A 19,220-nucleotide genomic window follows, 5' to 3' on the forward strand; every position below is an offset into this window, starting at 1 on the left:
ATATTTTCAGCTAAATAGCTACAAATATCCCTCGTTCTTCCTGATGAAGTAATAATCAGATTCTTACTAATTTTGTAATATTGCTAAAAGTTCCAGATAGCCAATAGATTTGTTTATTTGTCAGCTCCCCAGGCGGTGCTGTTATTTCAAGAGTTTAAAAATTTGTTTTTGGAAAGTCATTAATGAAGGAGAATTCGTATCCTAGTTACAAGACTTTCAAGGTGTTGCACTTTCCAAATTTGTATCTTTGGCCCCTATTCATTTAGACAGTATGGTATTTCATAGCGATAGCTATGGTGGTTTGTGTTACTTTATTTCAAGTAATGAACAGATATTTTACAGTAACAATGTGTGTATATACAAGCGCATATATAAGCATGCACCTGTAATTTTGCTAGTTAACACAAATCCTGTTTCTTGCAGATTTGTGTGCTGATGGTCTTGGTATGAAAAAAAATTGGGCTTTTAGAAAATAAAAACCTGATGGTTTAATAAATTTGCAATGAGATGGGCAATGGGGTTATTTCAAATTTAGCTCGTGTTCTACTGATTGTTGATTTGATTGTTATTTGAGTCATTGAAAGTAATTCAGGATCCTTGCAATTCCATTCTTTCTTTTTAATGGAGCTTTTACTGCAGGAGGTATATCATAAATATGCTGTGTTGTTCTGTATCAGATCTGTGTACTTCCTGAAATGAAGGTTATGTGGTTGGGATGAGAGAGAATCCTCAATAACTGCCATGTATTGGTAACCTGGCAGTTTATCACTGTAGAATTTATATTGATGCTTTTGAAATAATTACATTTAGATATTGGATCTTTAAACCAATGCATTTAATGTTTAAAGTACACGTTCCATTTCTGTGTTTTCAGAATACTTGTTGTAGTCCTGCAAGAGAAAATCGCCGCCTTTGACAGCTGTACTTTTACCAAAAAATTCTTCGTCACAAGTATGTATAATACTGGCTTCAGTCTTCTTGCTCTAGTGGTGGCATGAGATAAAGCAGTTGTTTTTTTTTTAATTTCTGCTTTTAAATCCTGAAAGCATCTGCAGGTTGCTATGACTGCAGTTGAAATTTCAGGAAATCTGTTGCTGCAAAAAAAAAAAATCCAAGTGTTACTCCGTGAAGCTGTGGCTCATTGTGCTTTTTTTTTTTTTTTTTGCATTTATTACTATAGCTAATTTCTCACTGTTGGGAAGAGCACCTACATTGACTTCCCTAGGTAGCTGAAGTATTTTTCAGTTCATTATGCACAAGTATGTGCAGAAGTTTGAGGTTTTGCATTTCAGGTTGCGTGTAAAAGCAGCAGTTCAAAAACAAATTGACAGCAATTTGCACACTTATTTTCTGTTGTTCCTTAGTGCCAGATAAGTTTACTTTTTATTTGTCCTTACTTTAGTAGGCCCCAGAACTCAAGCAGGTCAGAAATGTATTTTAGTGGAATAACTACAGGTGGGTATTTGCCTGCAGGAACTTTTTCATGTACCTTGAGCACGAAGGAACTGTTTTTTCAGGCTTCCCTTTATCCCTCTGTAGCTTATTACTTGCCTTGTAGCAGGCAATTGATTCTAACAGATAAGATGCTCTCCCAAAGCTATTCCACTACTGTAAGTGTCCCTTTGCTGCCCCAACATCTGTAACCCAGTAATTGATATATGGTGCAGAAAGATGGTATGTTTCCGGTGGCTTTTGCTCTGATCTGTCACAGGATGCAGGTAGGATTAGGATGTAATTTACCTGCTGCAAGATTGTATGCACCTTTGCAGTGCTAAACACCAAGGAAGCATTCACAGCAGAAAAAAATAAATTTTATCTTTCCAAGTGCTTAGTTCTAGTGCTTATCAATTAGAATAGCCTCTTAAAATGTGTAGATTACTGAGAGATCATGATGATAGTTTGGAAAGACAGGAGTTCTATCTTTAAAAAGGCAATCTGAAACTTCTGGGTGTATTTTTGATCACGATTAGAAAGTTCTAAATTATCTTCCTGTATTATCTGTGTGTATAAAGACAATCCTAGTTAGAAGGAGCTATTTCTTGTAACAGTTGGAAGCACCATTATGCAGTAATATTAAAGTTGCCAATAGGTGTCAGTTTCCTCCTATGCATGGATGTAAGATGCAGAAGAATCTGCGAGGGTTCGGTAAAGAGAGCCACGTGGGAAGAGACGTGTTTGTGTCCTCCTGTTCCTCGCTCTTCCTTTTTATTCTACCAAAGAGAAGTAGGGTACAAGCCTTGCTTTATTCTAGGTTAAAACAAAAGACCACTAAATGAAATGCGTATTTTTACAATTCTTGTGCTTTTCCAATTGCAGTTACAGGCAAAAAAAAGACACTGCGACGTGTTTTTAAAAGTGAATTCACTGAACTGTATTTGAGGATCAGGGATAGCCTACTCCTAACCCTAACTGTCAGTTTTCAGTGCGTTTTTGTGAAGCGGTAGTGCAATTTAGAGAGGATAAAATAAAGCTTTTGTAAATACACCAAAAGATTTGAAAGCCCAAACTCCTGAAGTGTCACAGCTCACACTGTGTTTCTCCCCCTGTGCTGGTTTGTAGCGTGACAAACTCGGGGTGTTCTCAGACTTCTTCTCGCCCCGGGTGCAGCCCTCGGTGCTGGGCACCCCTCGTGGCTGCTGTTTCACAGCGCTGCCACAGCTCCAGCTGCTGCGGCTCTCCCCATCACCGCTCCTGCTTGCCCGTGCCCAGGAGGTGTGACTGGGCGAAAAGCGTGCCCTTCCCCTCCATGGGGGGGTTTCCTGGGCCAGGGCCTGGTTGTTCTGAGGCTTTTGAAGCTTAGTTGTTTCACTTAATAGCTTATGCTGTCAAGCGGGTGTTATGCTCTGGCATGCTGAAGGCTGCAGTACAGCTTTTGTCTAAGCTTTCAGATTTTCTGTCTGCTGAAATCTCCTCAACCTAAAAGTACATCTTTAAAGGCTTAAGTTACTCTGATGTGTTTGAAATTTGATGTAATTGAGCCACCTAGTTAGCTGCTTTCGGTTCTGACAGTCAGCCAACCGGCCAGCAGCTAAACTCTTCTCTTTTTTTAATTTAGAAGAGGGCAGTGTCAGTTTAAATTGGAAAAGTAGAAATCCCTGAAAAGGAAGCTTGGCAAAAGGGCTTATAGGTCGTTTTGTTTCCATCACTGGAGCATCCCTGCTCTGCAGAGTGGTCAGCCCGTGTCCCGTCTGGAGCCATCCAGAAGCAGTGCAGCAGTGAGGATGTCAGCGCTGCCCGGGGAGTTGGTTCTTCATGGAGGAGATGCTCAGCTGTGTTATCTGACTGCTTTTGGTCAGAAGTGATGGCTTAAAAGGTCAAAAATACTAAATGGGGATCACTAGATCTTTGAAGATGTTTCTTTTACTCTGTAAACTACTGTGTAGGAAAAGAAAATGTTTTAAAGAAAGGCCTTGGTGATGGTGTGGAAATCACATCTTCATTCGTATCAGCTGAGTAGCATGGGGGCCCTAGAACCGCACTGAGACAGCTAAGATGTAAACATAATTAAGAAGCAGCTCTTGCCCGTTTTGTTGACTATTTACACATAGAAATTAAATGCAGAATGCACAATTAAAAACAGTGTCAGGAATTGTGAAGTTTGGTGTTCCTTAGCAATGCTAATGCAGCTGTGTTGCACATGAGTAGTATTTGTCTTTCTGTTTTTGTTTTTGTGGTTGAATGTATAGCTTAATATATTGTTGTAATAAATATACCATAAAATATTCAGGATGTAGAACATGGTCAAGTTCGTGCTGCCGTTGGAATGTTTAACTCCTGCATTTCCTCATTTTTTAGAGCTAAGTGAGCAAACCTGACATAGTTCTGATCTTTTTTGCATGTGATTAGATGGAAATGTGCTGATTTGCTTGAATGGCAGCCAGCCAGCAGATTTTATTGGTGCCTCGTAAGAAAAAGTCAGCGTACAGGTGTTCCAGTCTTGGCGTTTGAATTTAAGATAGTTGCTTAAACTGGAGTGGAAAATACACTGTACATAGTCATAGAAAAATTGCCAGGATATCCTTTAATTTACCCGGTGAGGTCGTCTTATTTTCACGTGTCAGCTAAGGAAAGCCCTAACTTCAGTCTGCAAAGAACCCGTGGCTGTGAGTGTTGCATGGCACTCCCTCCTCGTTCGTGCCTCCGCTCCGAGCCAGCTCAGTTTCATTAAGAAAAGATTTGCATCAAGGGGTAGATAAAGGCAAAGGGCGATTTGGTAACCTGCACTGTTTTAAGTGCTCATATGACCAAGCCTCAAAAATTCATTTGATGCCTATAATAAAAATGTGTTTCTTTCTGGTGGTTGGGAATGTTAAGGTGTGGATTTTAAAGAGATTTTTAACTAGTTAAGGGTTCATGTAACATTTCCTTCAGGGCCTTTTGCTGGGTACTATATGTGATAGAGCAATGAGAAATGAAAGTGATACACAGGCTTTTCTTCCTACTTTGCTCTAAAGAACAGATGCAGAAAAGCTGAATTTCATTGATTTCTATTACATCAGTGCTCCTAGAGCCCTCCTCCAAAAATGCTTACTTAGTGGAACATTGATGATTATGAATATGGCCTGATGGATACTTTCTTCTCTATAAAGAGTATCCTTCCCACCCCTGGGCCCTAAGTAAAGATTATCACAGATAACATCATGCATGTGGCATCATCTTTGTGTCTGATAACTAGTGCCTGCTCAGTTTCTCTGGCCCTTCCACTCCTCCTATTGATATATTCTCCATCCATTATTCTCTAGGGATGAAGACAGTTATTGCAGCCATTAGCTGGCACCACATTTCTATTGATGCTGTACAGCTAGAGCCTTAAGAGGTAATTTTCCAGATTTTAGTCAGAGTACTTTATTGTATATAAAGTCTCAAAAGACTTGCCTAACCACAAGACAAAAATTATTCAGTATATATTAAATGCACCCTACCTGCACCTCTGAAAATAAGGAAAAAAGTGTTTGATGCTCTAATCTGCAGCTTGAATGTAGTATTCCTATTTTCACTGACATTCACATGCAAGGAATAATACGTTGGTTTCAGTTTGTCGCAGGTCTGATCTGGAAATCATCTAGGCTTTTTTGTACGTTTTTGTTAGCTCGGTTAGAATTCCTTTTCCCTGATGGGCACGCAGGGAGCAGTTTGCTCACTTTACTTTGAAGTAAAAACACTGGATGTCTCGTGGAAAGGTTGAATGCCTGAGGAGTTACAAACAGAACTTCTTGAAGAATGTACATTTCCCCTCTCCAGTGTGATCAGTAAGTGGCATTTATCCTGGACATCCCACATGGTATAATCATTGGTAGGATTCCTGTGTCTGGGGAGGGAGATTCTTCAGCTCCAATTGAAAGTCCTAAGGCAGGTGGGAAGAAAGCTCCAGTTTCAGAGTGGTTTTTTGATCAGTGAAGAGAAGCCAAGAACATTCCTGTGAGTTGTATGTTAGCAATTTATACATACGTATATATTTACTTATGTATACCCATACATGTAGCTTATGTACACTTCTTCATGTGGTCTGTAACTGCCTTCCGTGAGAAGTGGCGATGTAATCTTGCTTTATGTTTTAACAGCATCATTTATAAAAGTTCTTTTTTCTGAATTTGGGATTCAGTTTATTAGAGGATAACTTTGAAATACGTTCTGAAAGGTCTGTAGGGCAACGTAGTAGATTTATGGAACAAATGTCTTTGTTACTTGCAGGGTGTTCTGGTATATTTGGTATATTGCAGGATATAAGTGTGTAGGTGTACATACAACAGAAAAGTAGCATAAGGACAGAAACAAGGCCTTGATACCCAAGATGTATATCCATCATATCTCCTGGTTTATCCAGGTTTAAAAATTATATGCAGAACAGGAAGTGCTGTTTGTTTCTTTATAGGTTATTTTTGCCTAAATCACCCAAATCCTTAATTAAAGGCCAAAACAAGGCCATCTTACACTGTCCTCCTCAAGAGGAACACTAACCTCTATGGTCACGTTATTATTTATCATTGTCCAATTCTCTGAACAAAAAAAAAAGGAAAGAAAATAAACCTAAGATAAACCTAAGATTAAAAGATAGTTTGTCCTCAAATCAGTCAAATTTGTTCTAAATTAAACAGCCAAGCCTCATGAACGTTAAAGGCCACAGATATATTTAGTAAAAACTCTGGTACTGGTTTTAGACCTATAGGATAACAGTAAAATACTTAAAGCTTCCATGTTAGACTTGACAGGAAAGGGAGGTCCCTGTAATAATAATAATGATAAAAATAAAGATCTGTGGTCCTTCCCTGAGCTTATGCGGGGGGATTCTGTTCTTTCAGTCCAGGACTGCTCAGAATGCAGCTCTTTGCAGGACCGAGGCTGCTGTGAACGTAACACGGATATGTATGAGTATGTAACATTTTTCACTTCACTTCTGGGTATATTTTTTAGTGTTTTAGTAATGATAATGTCATTATGATTAACAAAAAGAAAAGCGCCCTGGATGGCAAGTATGATTTCACAGTAGGGTGCATCCTGCTGGTTTGCTCTTTTGCTCAGTTTTTATGGGTGATACTTAAACAAAAGGAAGTACAAGAACAATAGAGGAGTTTTGGAAACTATGTGACAGTGTGAGAGCACTAACATTTACATAGGGCCTTTCATCTTGATAGAACCCAAAGGAATTTATAAACAATATTACTTTACACAGTTTATAAACAAACAAATTTGGTTTGATTGGTGACGCTTAAAAAAAAAAAGGCCCAAACAAACACGAAATATTAGATAAAACAGCTTATATGATTTGTTTTCCTTGGAATAAACAATGCTTCTGCAGCAGTGGGATCATTCCATCCATTATTTATTTTTAATACCCTTTCCGTGCTCTCTGTCATGGATCTGTTTTCTGGCTGCTTTGCATTGCAATACTTGAAGTAGTTTTGCAATTTCAGTGCTATCGAGTGTTGTGTATTTCATAACACCTAGAAAAAATTATTCATTGGTTATAAGCTACATCCAGTAACTGAAAATCAGCATAGCTGTAGTGGATTATTGTAGCTGTTTATTTAAAAATGCACAATAACACTGCTTCATGGATTTTAAAGCGATACCTGGCATTTACCGTAAATGATTAAAGGCAAATAATTTTGCTTGAACAGTGACACACATCTTGGAAATTTGCTTAGAAAAATACATTTAGAAAAATCATCCACTTATGACAGCACACGTCATTTTTAATGAACCTGTCCACATACTGAAAGAGAAAACCTTGTTTAGCCGGCAGCCTGCTTTTTCAGCGAGCTTTCACGTACTTAGATTTGCCTTAGGATGGAGGCTAGCCCTGGAGGTCTTCTGACTTGACCAGGGTACCTTGTGTTTGCTCCCTGCATCCTACCCCAATGGCATGTCCATCATACCCAAAAGAGATGCCAGTTCTCTCATAGTTTGGGATCAGAGACTGAATCCTAAGAAGATTTGATAATAATGCTGCTCACACCTGCGTGTTGGTTAAACAGTTGTGCAGACGTGAGGTGTGGAACATCCATTAAAAACAGGTACAGTAATTATGAGGATAATATTTAAAACTGATCCCAAGAAAGGTTGAGTATGTTTCAGTACAGAGGAACTCAGAGCTGAGGAAAGGAGGCAGAGAAAATTGCAGAAAAGAGCAGTTTTCCAATTAAACAGATGCACAAGAAGACACAAGAGGACAACTTACTAAAATGGTTTGCATTAAAAAAACAAAACGTCAAGATAAAGGAGATGAAAGGCTGGAAAATATCATAAACAGATTGTTGCTGTTGTTTTTCTCCCCCAGGACTATAACGTCGGTTTGGGCAGTACGAGTTGTTACAGTGCGCAGTGAAAGAAGGCCCCGACCAGTAGTGTCTTAAGAGAAGCGTGTAGGGGTGTGCTGGGAGAAAAGCTGCGTTGTTCTGGATGCTTCTGATTCGGCTTTTTCATTACTTTGCTGTATTAATTTCACATTGATTTGCAGCAGTTTACAGCACATCATTTTACAGTGGGTTTTAGTGCGGCCTGAGAAGGAGACAGCAGAGCCCGGGGTGAGGAGCCGTGCTCAGCGGTGAGCACACAGTTCATGTAAATGGAAAATAAATTCTGACTTAGTTCAGACAAGCGCTGACTGTTAGCGTCAGATTTTTCTGGAGAGAAACATTGTCTTCTAGTGCATATTTAAACCTGAATACTTTGCAGTGATAAGAGCTTACTTAGCTCTTCGGTTAACGGAGCCGTCGGGGCTGGGTGGGATGTTTCCAGCAGGGACCGAAGGGCAGCCTTATGGCCTTAACCATGGCAGCGCTCACTTCTGGGGGAAAGCTCTTCCTAAAGTCCCTCTCCTCCCACCTGCACAGCGTATCTCTTCCCACCAGGTCCCGTTGGTGTGCCTTCTGCTTGGTACAGGTGCCGAGTCCCTTAGGACACGTGCATCCCTGCTTGCTGAAGGAGGAGGGCGCTGCTGCGGGTGCTGCTGGGCCTGGGGCTCTGTCACGGGAAGCAGCGGCACGGCCCCCGAGGAAGGGGGCTGGGGAGAGCGTGGATGCCTGTCGGCATTTAATTGCCTCTGGGATTCCACAGATTGCGTGCTTGGATGTGAAGCATTGAACCACCAAGTTGATCTGGATATCGGAATTCCTTGCAGTGTTCAGTCCCCAGCTCTGCACCTCACACTGGGGTCGTGTATCTAGAGCTGAGGTTGTGTATCTATATCGCTATCTCTTACCTTTTTTAAGCTTTTTTCCCCATGAAAAACCTGTGCAGCTTAATAGAGAGCTGCCCCAATACTAATGATTCGAGTTTTAATAGTGGCATGTTTTGTGATTTATTCGCTTAATCTCTGTTACAGCTGACATGACTTTATGATGGCCCTGTGCTTCTCTTAACGGTGTTTTCCTGATGTGCCGTTTGTGTAAAAGCTGGGGGCAGAGGGGTGTGTTGCTTTCCCTTCCTGGTTGATGTCTCTATATTCACACTGCCATTACAGAAGCTAGAGGACCAGCTTTTTGCATACAATTTAAGGAAAGGAGTTGAGTCTTACTTTCTGTAGGGGCATAGATCAGTGGAAAGATGCAGAGGGAGAGGAGTGGGTATTTGTGTGAATTTTCAGAATGAGATGAGGCGATTGTGTTTGTTAAGGGCGTAAAGATAGGAATCTTCAAAGGGTGGGAGAGATTTTCATGAAAGTAATTGAAAAATAATGCAAAATAAACATCCCTTCTCTTTGGTCACTCATCAAGCAAATGTTTGTATAGAGCACTTTAAGTAACTTTCAGGATTCCTCTATAATCAGTAAGAGCAAATATATAAATTCAGCACAGCAAGGAGAAAGCCGGAGCTATCTTTGAACCCAGATAATTGCATAGTACGTATTTTTTGAATTACAATTTTATAAGTCACTTACTTAAAGAAATAGAAAAGATGGGAAGCAACTGAAAAATGGCCGTGTTAATTCATCTATGGCACCATTGTGATCCTGGAAATGGCCAAACCGTGGCACCGCGCAGGAGGCAGCGGGGGCTGCCCGTGGTGTCCCCAGCTGGGAGCCAGGCCCCGCTCCGCGGCAGCCCCCGGTCGCTTCCCCTCCGCCCCTGCTGCAGATGCTTGGACTTCGGCACCGTGCCTCGGTAAGGTGGCAGAAGGGCTTGGATTCATTCAGACTTTGAGAATTGTGTTTTTCTCATTTTGCCTTTTCACAGCTCTACGTAGTGTACTTCCTGTGCGTGTCATCATAAAGCACAGAGAGATAAAGTGTATGCTTAAAGCATTTTAAATAGCTTCCCATAGGTTTTTGCCTATATCTTTGTGGGTGATAATGCTAGTGAAGCTTATTTGTAAGGTCTCGTGTTTTTTAGTACTTGCTCGATTTGCTGTACTTTGGGAAGGACTTCCCCTTCGTGATCTTTTCTTGGATGACCTCTCCATGCTGTCAGTAAAACTTGGAAACTTTGGTCTTCTTGACAGCTAGTTCTGCAGTCTCATGTTCGTCCTTATTGTAAACATGCTAAAATTGCTGCTGTTGTTGCTTAGAATGGATTTTTCCTCAGTTGTTTTGAAGTTTGGTAGAAATAGAAGTTAATCTTTAAGAGAGCTGGGCTTGTAGCGATGGGGCGGCGGAGCTTGGTAGGTCACGCCGTGTCTGTCGTCCCATTTGCCCAGTAGATGATGTTCTGCTGACTCCAGCTGTTTTTTTGGAAAGCAGAAAAACAATTTGCTTTTCCTTCCCATAAAGTATAACCCTTTGTTTATCCTTGTGCTGCAGCGAGTTTCCAAAATGCATAGACTTGCAAAGAAAAAGAAAGGGAGGAAATAGCTCTTTTTTTAATGCTGTTTTTCGTATCGGAGAGGAGTTTAGTACTGAGCTGAATTGTTGACCTCGGTGGAGGATATTATTAGAACTGGCTGATGTGTGTGTGGAGCTGTATCTAATTGACCAGATCCAGTTCAAACTACCTACAATAGGTTTGGTGAAAACAGTTCTGTTCTTAAGATAACTTTACTTTGTTCTTTGTGTATGATTGATTTGTGATTTGAAGAATAATGCTCTTTTGTAGCTCTTCAGTTACTTCAGTTCACAGAAATAATTGAAACAGTGCCCGTTTCCAAGAAAGACATTTCTTTTTTGCCACGAGTTGTTAAAATGCTTGCTTTTGTCATTACAGAGCATCTGTTGAGTGATACTCCTTTTGTTTTCTGCTGCGAGGATATTACGAGGTGCTTGCAGAATATAGGAAATGCGAGTGAGTGATTCTGAAGTCACTGTGGAGATCTGTGTGATGAGGGTTGTCATCTGACAGCTTTTAATGATTTATTTTGTACGTAAAAGGGGAGAAAACTAAATAAAATCTGGTGGACCTGAATGTCCTTACCGACCCAGATGAGGATTGCCGAAGCAGAAGTCAGCGTTAAAACCTTACTGGTCATGATCTATAATGTCATCGGAAGAACACGGTTGTATTTACTACTTGGGGTTGTATTTACAACCTTTTCTTGCTTTCTTTGTTCCTTAAGAGTCTTTGGCTACCCACATTTTATGCACTTCTGGAATGCAATAACAATTGTGGCATCATCTCTTCAGAATTCGTTTTCCTTCCTGAGATGAAGGCAGTGATAAGGCCTTAGAAAATACTCGCTTGGTTTTGCTTTCCTGGCCTGAGATGGATTTAATTCGATGAATTGCTGCTTTTCTCCTTCCAGTGCTTTATGACCTTTGAAATAGCTTGCTGTGATCTTCCGAATTTTGCAATACCCTCACTGCTCCGGTCTAAAAACGGAGCTGGAGCTGTTGGCCTAGCAGGAGTGGTACAGCAGCTGTTCGTGCTCGTGCCAACCAAATGCCATCAAACGTGTCTTTGAGTTTCATCAAATCTTTGTAAAACTGTGTCTGTACACTGTAGTTAATCCCCCCCACACCTTTCTCATTGTTTTGCGAGCCTGGAAAATGATGCTGCTCAGCTTAAAGCCTGTTGTCCTCACTAAACATTCTGGACGTTTTGGGGACCTGTTAGAAAAGATCCCGATGTTTGTCAAATGAAGAAGGTGAATACATTTGCTTTTTCTCGCTGTCATGAGCAGATCACTATCCAAGAGTCTGACAAAAAGAGACATTGGTGGAATACTAGCTGAGATATCTGTAAGTTTTTTTAATACGTTACTTTTCAGAATGGGATCTTACGCAATACGTTTTTGTTGTTCTTTTTCTGTGTTTTTCTAAAATGCCGCTTGCTGCATCACCGTGCTCCTTCTGCCTGTGGTACGGGATCGACTGACCTGGGCTCCTTTAGAGGAGAGATGAGTCTATAAGTTTTTTAATGTTTTGGGGTTTGTCCAACCAGTGAAAGAGAATCTGAATTACTGACCTGTCTGTATTAGTGCAGGAACTGCTGAAAACAGAGAGTGGCCGTTTGTTTGATGTCCCCTCCTTCCCCCCCCCCCCCCCCGCTTTGTGATATTTCTTATTTATATAGGCTTTTGTGTACCAGAAAGGATTTAGGTCTAGTAAATGGCATTATGCACGTGGCTGAAGGCCTTTGTTTACTAGCTTAAGTTTGAACACTCAAGCTCAAATCCTGTTATCAGGGCCCTAATCAGTAAACAGTTTTGTGGTTTCATCTGTGTGACTTCGGTATCTGAACTTTCAGACTCCTACCTGGACAAAGGATCCCACTGAAACCGGCCTGCTGGAACCACGCGGCGCAGGCGTGCACGGAGTCAGGGCTAGCATGTTAAAGTTCAGACACGCTGGTAGGACTCGAGTGCTAAATGCAGGCAACAGCTACACGGTGGTGTAGGAAGAGCAGCCGTCCACCCCAGGGGGCTTAATCTGAAATGACAAAAAACAAAGGAGGGGAAACAAGACAGGGAAATAGGACGGTAATAGCAATTAGGATGAGGGTCACCTTGCTACTTTTAGTTGTAGATTACTTAAGCTTTTAATTTGTTTCACCATTGTCTAGTTGATTTCAGTAGTTTTAAATTTTCTGTTTTTAATTTTAGTAGTTATGTGTGATATTCTCAGTTGTTGCACATTTTATTTTCACCTTATACACGTGTATTTATCTATTTTTAATAACGTAATAAAAAGCAGATGAACAATGGAAATTTTGCTACTGATTTTAAAGGAATGACAAATTCACTGTAAAGTTAAGTATATGCAAAAGTCTTCTGAGAAACTAAAGGCTTGTATGTAGAATAATTAAAAACAAAACCAAAAGCACAATGCACATTTTCACACCACAAAAATCTGGAAGAGCTTGGAAGTGGAAGCATTGACCAATTGAAACGTGTCAATAAAGTAAAATTAATTAAAACGTGAAGATACAGAACCAATTGAGTCAATCCTTTAAAATCTCCCTCACCCTGCTGTATCAAAATGACATGAAGAAATGCAAACATAAGGAGAAACCATTATTTACACATAATTAACTGTTCAAAATAGCTCGTCTAACCACAGTCTTATCTTTAGGAACAAAAATCTAAGCATTTACTGAGTGATATTAGCAACTGAGAGGTTTTTGTTTAGACTTTTTGTTTTCTTGGCAATAAGTAAAATTCCTTGCAAGAAGTCAGTAAGATATTTCTTAATGCTGCCTTTTAAAACTTTTCAGGCTGCTATCCATGTCCAGGGCCAAACATGAATCCTATAGCGCTCGGAAGCCGTTGGCTTGCTTATGCAGAAAATAAGGTAAGGAAAGATTTGATTTCAAAAAATACTTTTTTTTTTTTTCTTTGTACTCTATAAACAAGAGCTAGAATGAAATCTAGAAACAATCTCAGAAACAAGCTGTGTAAAAAAGATGATCTGTAAGAGGACTTGCGTAACGATGACAGATCTAATCTTTGACCCACACTAGCTGCGCTTTGGTATTCATGTGTCATATCTTTACTCTGTGCATTTGATTTAAGTTCATGAACTTGATAAATGCGTAAGTCGTGTGGGCAGAGAAGAAAGCTATCAACATATATGCTCAGTGAGAGACTCAATCAATCCATTTTGCATTTGAAAATCCTAAAACACGTCTGAAAGGCAAGGAAGGATTCTTAAATTCTCTTTGGGCAAACCGAGTCAGAACAGAGCCTGTGGTTTGTCTGACAACTCAGCAATACACTTTGTAGATTAGGAAATCTGTTTTTTTCACATCCTTGCTGAAATTGATAAGCTCTAGGGGAAAAAAAAAAAAAGTTAATTTTTCTTATTTCTAGATATAAGAAGAAAATAGATCCCAAGCAAAACAATTATCACTCTTATTAAAGCTTGAAGTGTTTGAAAAGTTTAATTTCAGCTTCTAATTCCTTATTTTAATTTTGAAGCAGATGTTTTTTCTCCCTTCCACTTGCACCTGGAATAGCTGTTTCTTGGGCTGAAACAGGAGTTACCAGAGAAACAGACTTTATAACTTTATTATACCCTTTCATGCACAACCGATTTCTCTGCAAATTCAGGCCTGCCTTTCCTTTAATGCCACACTTACGGGGTTTTATAAAACTTAACCAGTCAACTTGAGATTTAAAAAGTGCTACTGCCAAAAATATAAACCACTGATCAACGAAAAGAATTACATCAGAAAATAAATTTAAATAGCTTGTGTGTTCCCAGGTATATTCTCTGTGGACATCTCCTTTCTCCCTAGTTTAATTATTTTTATTTAGATATTTAAATATAAGCAGAAAAGTAATACCTTTAGAAACAAATATATCTTAACAGTGATTTTTTAGTTTCTTTTAGCAAAAACAGTTAAACGGGCAAACATGTTCTGTGTACCAGTAACAAATATCCATAGTTCTTTGCCATTTTATTTAATAAGAAGCACAGCTTCTATTGTTAGTTGGAGTTCAATGGCAAGAACTGCTTTTGTAGGTTGATGGAAGGTAGAAGAGTCTTGTTTTGATTTATTAAATTTGATGGAAAGCAATATAGAGTAAACCCCATGTACATTCCTCTAATCTATTAAATGTAAAGTTTAAAGTTGCTCTCTTCCTTTGTCGTTGCTTTGCTTGCTTGTCATAAAAAGGAGGGGAAAGCCACATTCAAATTTTTAGAATGTCTGATATTTAAAGTTACATATACATGGCTAAAGCTTTTGATTATATTTATTTAAATATATTTGTGGTATTACTGCCAGACCCCAAATCCCACCATTTCAAAGTTTATGAATTTTTAGTGAGTACTCATCTTGTAATTGAAAACTGGAGTTGAGTACGCGACAGTCTGGGTGGCACCCAGAAGATTATAAAAAGGGGTTAAGTGTCTCAGCAGGGCTTTTTGCTGTTTGTAGGGAAAAAACACACCACTGTACACGATAAACAAAAGCTATGGTAATGGGTTATGGGTTTGTGTAGTTTAATAGTAGTTACTTGGTTGCTGTCTTTCTTCTTGTAGCTGATCCGATGCCATCAATCCCGTGGTGGAGCCTGTGGAGACAACATTCAGTCTTACACTGCCACAGTCATTAGTGCTGCCAAAGTGAGTACATCATCTGCTGCTGGGAGAGGTTATCGTGTAAGATAATTATTAGGTTTCCCTGCTGAATTGTACTGTTTTTTCCCCTTCTCATTCACAAAAGAGAAATAGAAAAAGAAAGGTAAGAAACATGCTAACATTAGCATCACATGTATGGACCTGATCCTGAAAATTACTGAGTAGACATTGTTTTTGACAAAGTAATCCTGTCCTTTAGAACTGATCTTTTATTTATTATTAACAGCTTGAAATAAAAAATAATGCATATCAGTAATCCTTCTTACAGGAAAATCATAGTAAAATAGATTGGCATAAAAGCTATTCATAATACGACAAGTTTACATGATTGGACATCAACACTGTAAATTATTAGTCTTTTAGCATCATGAAAACTGACATTACAAGTACTTGGTGCTTTTTGGACTCAGTCACACCAGCATTACATGCTTTAATCTCTCTGAATGATGACAACACAGTATGGAGCTAATTAATTACCTAGTAGCTTTCTTTGAAGGTTAGAGTTTATTAATGGCTGTTTACATATAGGTTCCATTGCCTATTTTTTTTTTTTTTTTAGTTCTGATGACTTTATAATATCCTTCTGTTTTCAGAGAAATGGCTACGTTTTCATAGTATCAGAAAACGACCATGGCTTGGAAAAATCTTAAATGAGCCAAAGAATATGCAGAACTGTTGTTTTACTATTTCCCCCATCCCACCCCGCTCCTTTCCTTGAGGACTTGCCTGCAACATTTTGCCAAGTAATTTCTCTCTCTCTCTCTCTCTCTCTCTCACTCTCACAGAGTGAGTTTTGGCATTGTCTAGCAAACTTCATGCTGATTACAAGCTTTCATTGTAACCACTAGCCTTTTCATTTCTGATACACACAACAAAACAAATCTAATAATAGGAATTAAATGACAGCACAGAACAGAAAGCTCAGTGTCACTGAAGAAAACAACAGTTATAAAAGCCCACAAAGAGAGACATAGGTCATGCCATCTCATGTGAAAACAAAACATAAAAAAGAACATATTCCATCAGCATAGCTTTAGACACAATCTTGCTGTGGTTGGAGTGGGAGGAAAAATCACAGTTTTTTTTTTTTGAATCACTGTTCTTCTGAAGGTACTGTATGAAATTTGCTGCATCTCTTTGCGTTATTTCAACATCTGCAAAGAAAAACGGGAGAAAATCTCCTATAACTCCTTCAATCTCAACATCATTCACATTTTTTTACAGCATAGGTAAGTTTGAAAAAAAAAAACAACTTGCTTAGCATGGTCAGCCATGGTTATGATCAGATGTGGCAAAATCTTAAAACCAGATCAGCGTACTGCCAAAGCCAAACCTAGTCATGACTGGAGAACACTCCAAAGCTTTGTTAAACCATGAAATGATTGTCAAAATATTCCAGCAGGCATTAAAGACTAAGTACTATTCTGTTTAATTTGTTTCAACAGGCTAAAAATCTGAAAAAAAGCACATCTGTTATAGCCTTTAGCCCCCAAACCATAGATAACTAGGTTTTAAGTCCCATTAAGATGATGACCTTACCTCCTGACCAGTACTTGCTAAGGATCATAATCCAGAAATTCCCTCATTAATCTGAATGTATGCAAACCCTGAAGCAGTGATGTTGCATCACGTCAATAGATACTGAAGATAAAATATGTCTGTAATCATAGGTAAGAGAAAATTTTTAGCTTCTGTACAGTGATAAAGTAATAGGGAAAGTTAGGAAAAGGGATAATCATTTTGCTAAATTGTATGTGTGTTATTGCACACCTACAACTTTAATGCTTGCTGCTTACTTATTAACAGTGTAGAGGATGAGTTTTGAGCTGACAGATACTGGAATGCAAAGGGGAAGTTTTAATTTCATTTACATGTCAGAATAATACTTGATATAGTGCTTTCTTCACTAGTTTTTGGGATCTTACTGTAGGTATGAGTGACCCAATTACATACGGATAACCTCCTGCATATGGTTCAAGTAATATAGAAAGTCTGTATTGTAATATGATAGCAGTTTGTGATGTAAATAACAATACCAGCATGTACAATGCCTTTCCGAATAAAGGCCATTGCTACTTAATGGTGTTAGTGATGGGAGAACATCCAGGTACTTCGTTGTAGATAAGAACCCAAATGAGAAATTGCTTCTTTTAATTATCCATTACCTGTCCATTTTTGGATACAGCAAGGAAGGGGACACAGGAAAAGACATCCTTAGGTTTCCATGCTTGTGATCCTTTTTTAAATTTTTTGAATTTTTTTATTTTTTTTTGTATGTTTTGTTGAAGAGATGTCTGGTCTTGACATGTTCCTGGGTGAGTCATATTTCAGCTCGCTGTCTGTTCAAGACCTGCTCCCAAAATAATGTATTCCTAGCAGTCAAAATTTCTGTGCTAATTAAGATCAATTTAATAATAGGTGTTATTCCCTTTCCTAGCTCTTTTCAGAATATGTGACAAAAGCAGGAAAGGGAAACATCTTTGTGAAACACAGGCATTCAGCAAACACTTAGCTTGAATTTGAATCTATAATTGATAGTATGTTCATTTGGTTCAAACTAAACATGAGGCTTTTTGCTGTTGATTACCAAGACATATATTTTTGATACAACTTTCTGCCTTGTATAGATTTTTCATTTATAAATAAATCTTAAAGGGCTTATTTGTTATCAGAAACAGGAACAAAATACTGTTTTATCATTAAAAGGATGTGCAACCGTTGAAACAAAACAGCCTAACAGGCACTGAATGATGCATTTTAATTTTTTCAAATAATTAAAGTTGTACTTGCTTTTCAATTAAATGAGGTACGTGTGCATACATTTATTTTAATTAAATATATGTGTTTCTACATATTTGAATGAATGTGAACAGCTCCTTTGAGTTGCTAGGGTACACATGAGCATGCAGAGAATTTGTGTGTTTGCACAATGTGCATCGCTGCTTACTAAAGGAATCAGATCAAGTATTTTCATTTTATTTCTAAGAAAATTTCACTGCATATGAACTTTGCATAGTTCCCTTTGATGACGAAGGAATTGGGGCAGTGCAGATTTTAACCGATTTCATTTAAAATGTATTTAGTCTGTCGAATGTCCGGTATCAAATTATAAACCAAGTTCTTCTCACCTAATAACTTCTTTAGTTGATTCTTTCTCCGTATCTTTTAATCCTGTAGCGGTAAAGTGATTTAGCAAAGGCTGCATCTGTTTTCTCTTGTTACCTGATAACTTCTTAATGAGTCCTAACAGCTTATGTGAGAGCAAGGTCATTAGCTCTAATGGATAGCGGGGACAGCTGATATGGCATGGGAAAGGTTAAAGATTACCAGCGAAGTTTTTGCAAACATACACATAGCACGGAGAAGTAAGTGCTGTAATGGCTCTGCGCTGATAGTTCTGAGCTAATGGCCTCAGCCGCATCTCTGTACACCTACTGCAGGGCTATTACTTCTCAGTAGCCCTGCAGTCCCCCTCTGCTCAAATGTGCAACAGTAATTCATTTTGCTAGATAAGCATGTTAATTTTTTTCTTAGGGAGATTTAAAATGTCTACTAGGCACATTGTCATCCAGTTTCCCTAATTACAATATTACAAATAGTATTCAAAATCGGTTGATTATACTTTTTGGTCTTCTGACTTGCTTAGGTATTTTGTGCTTCTAACCTAGCAGTGTATTTTATATGGTTTTAACTCTTGGTCAGAAAACTGCCTTGTCAGTTTTTGTAAAGAAAATGTCTGTTGAAGTGCATTCCTGTGATGGTGTTGGGTCCATTTTAGGTCTGCTCCTCGGATACCGTTATCGACTTCTTGTTACATTTTTCAGTCTTCTAAATTTGCCAGTGTTAAAATTTGTTTTATTGTCATTTATTGTATCTGAGTATAAAAAGAACTAGTAAGAAACAAATGGCAGGATATTACTAAAGACTTTAAACCCCAAAGACATTCCTATGATAAAGGCATGGCTCGATTTTAAGTGGTAGTATCTCCATTAGCATTAATGGGGTAAGTACATCAGCTGAGGCATCTCAGAGGTTAATCAGGCTTCCTGGCTAGATATTGCCATCAATACAGTGTGGCGCCTAATTCTGTTGGCCCTTCAGAGGTTTTCCTGACAACACACTAACAGACTTTGTGTAAGTCATTTCCTATGAATTATTAAAACAAACGTTTGGCTGCTAATTGATGAACACTAATGTGTTTTCTAATCACTGCAGTTTGAGATTTTAGCACTAAACAAAGCAGTTGCAATTGATTTGTGGCTGCTTC

At 38.7% G+C, this 19,220-nt stretch overlaps 1 protein-coding gene across 17 annotated transcripts in view; it reads left to right on the forward strand.

The window, feature by feature from the left end:
- The window catches only part of BCAS3 (BCAS3 microtubule associated cell migration factor), a 357,411-nt gene that overhangs the window by 52,109 nt on the left and 286,082 nt on the right, over positions 1 to 19,220 (forward strand). For 16 of the 17 annotated variants that reach the window (XR_013941294.1, XM_080563583.1, XM_080563582.1 and 13 more), the window contains exons 9-11: positions 875 to 951; positions 13,083 to 13,159; positions 14,855 to 14,938. Coding sequence is in view for 16 of the 17 variants with exons in the window: in XM_080563583.1 (XP_080419709.1) it covers positions 875 to 951; positions 13,083 to 13,159; positions 14,855 to 14,938 (238 nt within the window). In the remaining variant the exon portion in view is untranslated. Of the gene's footprint in view, positions 1 to 874; positions 952 to 1,152; positions 10,716 to 13,082; positions 13,160 to 14,854; positions 14,939 to 19,220 lie in introns of those variants that run through there. The other variant, XM_080563576.1, reaches the window with a different exon arrangement.

Source organism: Anser brachyrhynchus (genome assembly GCF_964034855.1).
Source record: "Anser brachyrhynchus genome assembly, chromosome: 20".
In the NCBI taxonomy this organism is placed as follows: Eukaryota; Metazoa; Chordata; class Aves; order Anseriformes; family Anatidae; genus Anser; species Anser brachyrhynchus.